The 3,916-nt window shown below is 43.0% G+C and overlaps 1 protein-coding gene across 1 annotated transcript; it reads right to left on the bottom strand.

Annotated features, from left to right (window-relative positions):
- Positions 1–365: 365 nt before the first annotated feature.
- LOC141378160 (paraneoplastic antigen Ma1 homolog) lies at positions 366–3,472 on the bottom strand. The gene has a single exon (XM_073925822.1). It carries the CDS (start codon positions 3,187–3,189, stop codon positions 1,771–1,773), a length of 1,419 nt encoding a protein of 472 aa, XP_073781923.1. The 5' UTR covers positions 3,190–3,472; the 3' UTR covers positions 366–1,770.
- Between the last annotated feature and the right edge of the window lie 444 nt (positions 3,473–3,916).

The raw sequence follows: 3,916 nt of genomic DNA, 5'->3' as shown, positions 1-3,916 counted from the left end.
AAACCTTCTGTAATAGCCACAAAATCCCAGAAATGATCGCAGTTGCGTCAAAGTCTGAGGTCTAGGCCAATTAACAACTGCCTCAACCTTTGAAGGGTCAGTGGAAATACCATCTTTAGACACCACATGCCCTACATAAGTTACAGAGGTTCGACAGAATTGACATTTGTCCACAGACAGTTTCAGTCCCTCCTCACGCAGCCTATCCAACACTTTTAACAACCTCTCATGATGCTCTTCTATGGTTCGACCGAACACTATCAGATCATCCAGATACACTAACACCTCCAGGAAATTCATGTCACCCACAGCGCGTTCCATGAGTCGCTGAAAGGTAGCCGGTGCACCACAGATGCCCTGAGGCATTCGGTCAAACTCATAGAACCCAAGAGGACAAATGAATGCTGTTTTCTCTTTGTCAACAGGGTTCATCGGTATCTGGTAATACCCACTCCTTAAGTCTAACACAGTAAACCACTGGCTACCTGAGAGGCTGTGCAAAGCATCCTCAATCCGAGGCACAGTATACTGATCAGGAATAGTTCTGCGATTTAAGGTGCGGTAATCTACACACATTCGAACACTTCCTGATTTTTTTCTTACGACCACAATAGGGGATGCATAAGGACTCCTAGACTCTGAAATTATTCCACACTGTTTTAATTCAAATAAGTGTTTCCGCACATCTTCCAAGTCCTTGGGGGCCAAACGCCGAGATCTCTCCCTAAAAGGGGTGGAATCGGTCAACCTGATTTCATGAAGTGTACTGCGTGAACAACCTACGTCCCATTCATGAGAAGAAAACACATCTTTCCGCTCTAGAAGTTTCTCACATAGCTGACGCCGGGCCTCCGATGAAAGTGGAGAATCTCCAAAGTTGAAAGAGTCCATAGTGATTTGGTTTGAATCTGTCACTTCTCTCTCAGCGATAATCGGGGATACCACATCTACAGGGAATACCTGAGCAATTGGGGTGCCTCGGGTCACATTAATGCTATGATCAGACATATTCTTAACTGTAACTGTCACTAAGTGATTTCGCATCATAGAAATGGGTCGTACCTCAGGTCTAACCATCAAAGCTCCCAGATCCATAGTATCAACAGGCTGATCAATTAACACATGTTCGTCTTCTAAATCATAAGGAAATGTAGGCCTTCCCTCTAGTTGACCAGTTTCCCCAGGTTCCAGTGATACTGACCGGCACTGATGAAACCAAATGGTACCCTGCGGACCACAAATTTCCTCTCCAATCTCCACTTCTTGGATTTTCTCATATGCATCTCGCACCACCGGATGCACGGAGAGAACACTCATAAAATTATCTCCTGCTTCTGCCTTACATGTTTCAAAAAGCTGTCGAACAGTATTTGTAGCCCACCAAAAGGGCTACCTTCTGTGCAGGTTGAGGATCTGGACAGACAAGTGCAAGAGTATCAACCACCTGAGGCACTCCAGCTACAGCAGCTGTGAACTCCAGACGAAGAGGCAAATATCCATCATATGGATACTTCTGCAAGCTTAAACCCCAGATTTCCAAATCTTTAACTGGTTGAACTGGTAAGTGCTTCAAATAAGTTTGATAAAAACTACGATACAAGATGGTCACCTGTGAACCACTGTCCAACAGGGCCCGAGCATAAATCCCTTCAATTTGTACAGGAACATCTAAAGAGGGTCCTATCAGCCCGACTGGAAGTCCAAAATCATCTGTACTCATAAAAGAAAAACAATCGGAACGATTTGAAATTGGAACTCTGGGCCGTTCCTTCACAGAGTTCCACCGTAGTTTCCCGACTGCCTACTCTGTCTAATCAGTTTCTGGTTTACCTTGCGCAGATCCTCTACCCCTTGACATTCCCTTCTAGTATGACCATCTTCGCCACACTTATAACAGAAAATCCCAACTCTAGAAACAGTATTGGACCCCTTGTTTGCGGCCAAGGCAGAAAAACCAGAAGCCTTTGCGGGGCCCATACAATGGACCTGTGAAGTTTCATCCACTGTAGGAGAAGACGTTACAGTTTTCAACAACTTCCCTACTTGTGTGGTTAATTCCTTCACGTCTCTTTTCAAGCACTCTATTTCCTCCGAGGCAGCCCCCCTAGGCACAACTACAGCAGGTTTTGAACTTACTACAGGATTAGCACTGCTCCGGGCACTGATCCAATTTTCCTCCTCTCTAACCTCACGTAGTAGCTGCGAAAACCCAGGTGGATCACGTAAACTAGACATCATTCTGAGTCTCAGAGCTACTGGATCAGAGGTGAGTGCACCTTTAACAACCTGTTCCATCCGTTTTCGATTCAGATCTTCTAATCTAATACCCCCTTTCAAAAAGAGTCGATGGAGGATCTTATCCAGCCGATACAAATAACTTGAGAGCTTCTCGCCTGGCTCTTGGTACGTACAACTGAACTTCACAGTTAGGTCAGTCTCACTTTCTGTACTGCCATAAGCTGTGTCTAAAGCCTTTAAATAGTCCATGGCAGTGACATCTGAACTACCCATTTTCACAAATCGAATGATGTCAGCTGCTGACCCCCTCAAGCTTTCCACAATTCGTTGTTTTTTGCTAGACTCTGTACACTGCCACTCACTAACCATTTGGGTGGCCTGTTCCATCCAGGAGTCATAATCCTCCTCCCCAGGGGGAATAGGTTGTTGGCCAGAAAACACCCGCAATTTGCGATAACTCAGAGACTCAACAGGTGCCTGGTTACACCTTTCTACCAGCCGATCAAGAGCCTGTACCAAGTCTCCACCTACATTAGACATCTTGTCAGTACTGAGAATCGGCTTCACGTCTTCTAAAGACTTACCCTCCTGACTCAGCCAACTAATTAATTTCTCTTGAAAATCCCCATCTGGTACAACCCCCTCGGGAACAACTTCCACGGATGGGACATGTACTCCCCATGGTCCCACCTCACCAGGAATACCCACTTCAGGTGGAACAGTGTCAGTGTCAATCTCCAAACTGGTCTCCACTAACACAAACATCTGCGAACCAGTGTTGTCCCCACGACGGCCCCGTATTTTAGCACATCCAAACACTTTTACTGTGTTTAACACTTCTGAAATTATATCCTCGCTCACATCAATTGGCACTTTGGTCAAAATAAAATATTTACCAGGATCGAGATTTATCTGTTGACTCCACAACTCCACAACCTGCAAAAGGTCCATGTTCCATCTAACTAACAAAAAATTTAAACACAGGGGAAAAGAGTATCCCAGCGGTGCCTCCAATTTTAGCCCTCCCTAGCTGGGTACAAACAAAACTATATAGGAGCCCTGGTATCCCAGCGGTAGTAATATGTAATAACTGGTCTTTTCCCAAAAAAAAATATACCAGGATGTACAACAATGAGCTTTTATTTAGCGCGGTGCCTCCAATTGTAGAAACCTATACTTCCCAAATTGAGAAGTATAAAGAACCCTGACAATAAAAGTGCTATCTAACCTTCAGGTTTATAAAAAAAAAATAAAAATATAAATAAAATGAATAGATAAATAAACAAAATTAAGCTCAATTGAGTGTGTAAATACAAAGTATATAAATATGAAACCAAACTAATAAAGTGACAGAATTATAAGTACTAACCCACAAATTTACCCAACAGAAAATTAGAGTGTTTAAAGATTCACATGACACTTCTCAAAGCATCCCCATATATAAATAAAACTAACAAATAAATTGTGAATCTCTCTCTCTCTTAATCCAAACTAATATGCTATCTTTGAAAATAGAAATTCTAATAAGTAACTCTTAACCCCGACAGTGGTACTTAGTCAAACTCACAAATAAACCTTCAAAACATTCAGTGACTCTTGAACTGACTCATTTGACTCGCCACACTTGACGATTCATTACATTTGAACTGAATCAACGTTAATCAATACACTCGTTACA

This window comes from Danio rerio, chromosome 16 (genome assembly GCF_049306965.1).
Source record: "Danio rerio strain Tuebingen ecotype United States chromosome 16, GRCz12tu, whole genome shotgun sequence".
Taxonomy (NCBI): Eukaryota; Metazoa; Chordata; class Actinopteri; order Cypriniformes; family Danionidae; genus Danio; species Danio rerio.
The sequence above is the reverse complement of the archived record's forward strand: the minus strand, read 5'-3'. Positions and strand labels throughout refer to the sequence as shown.

Excerpts from the sequence above, each read along its gene's own strand:
- LOC141378160 (XM_073925822.1), bottom strand. The coding sequence starts at position 3,189 with ATGGACCTTTTGCAGGTTGTGGAGTTGTGGAGTCAACAGATAAATCTC.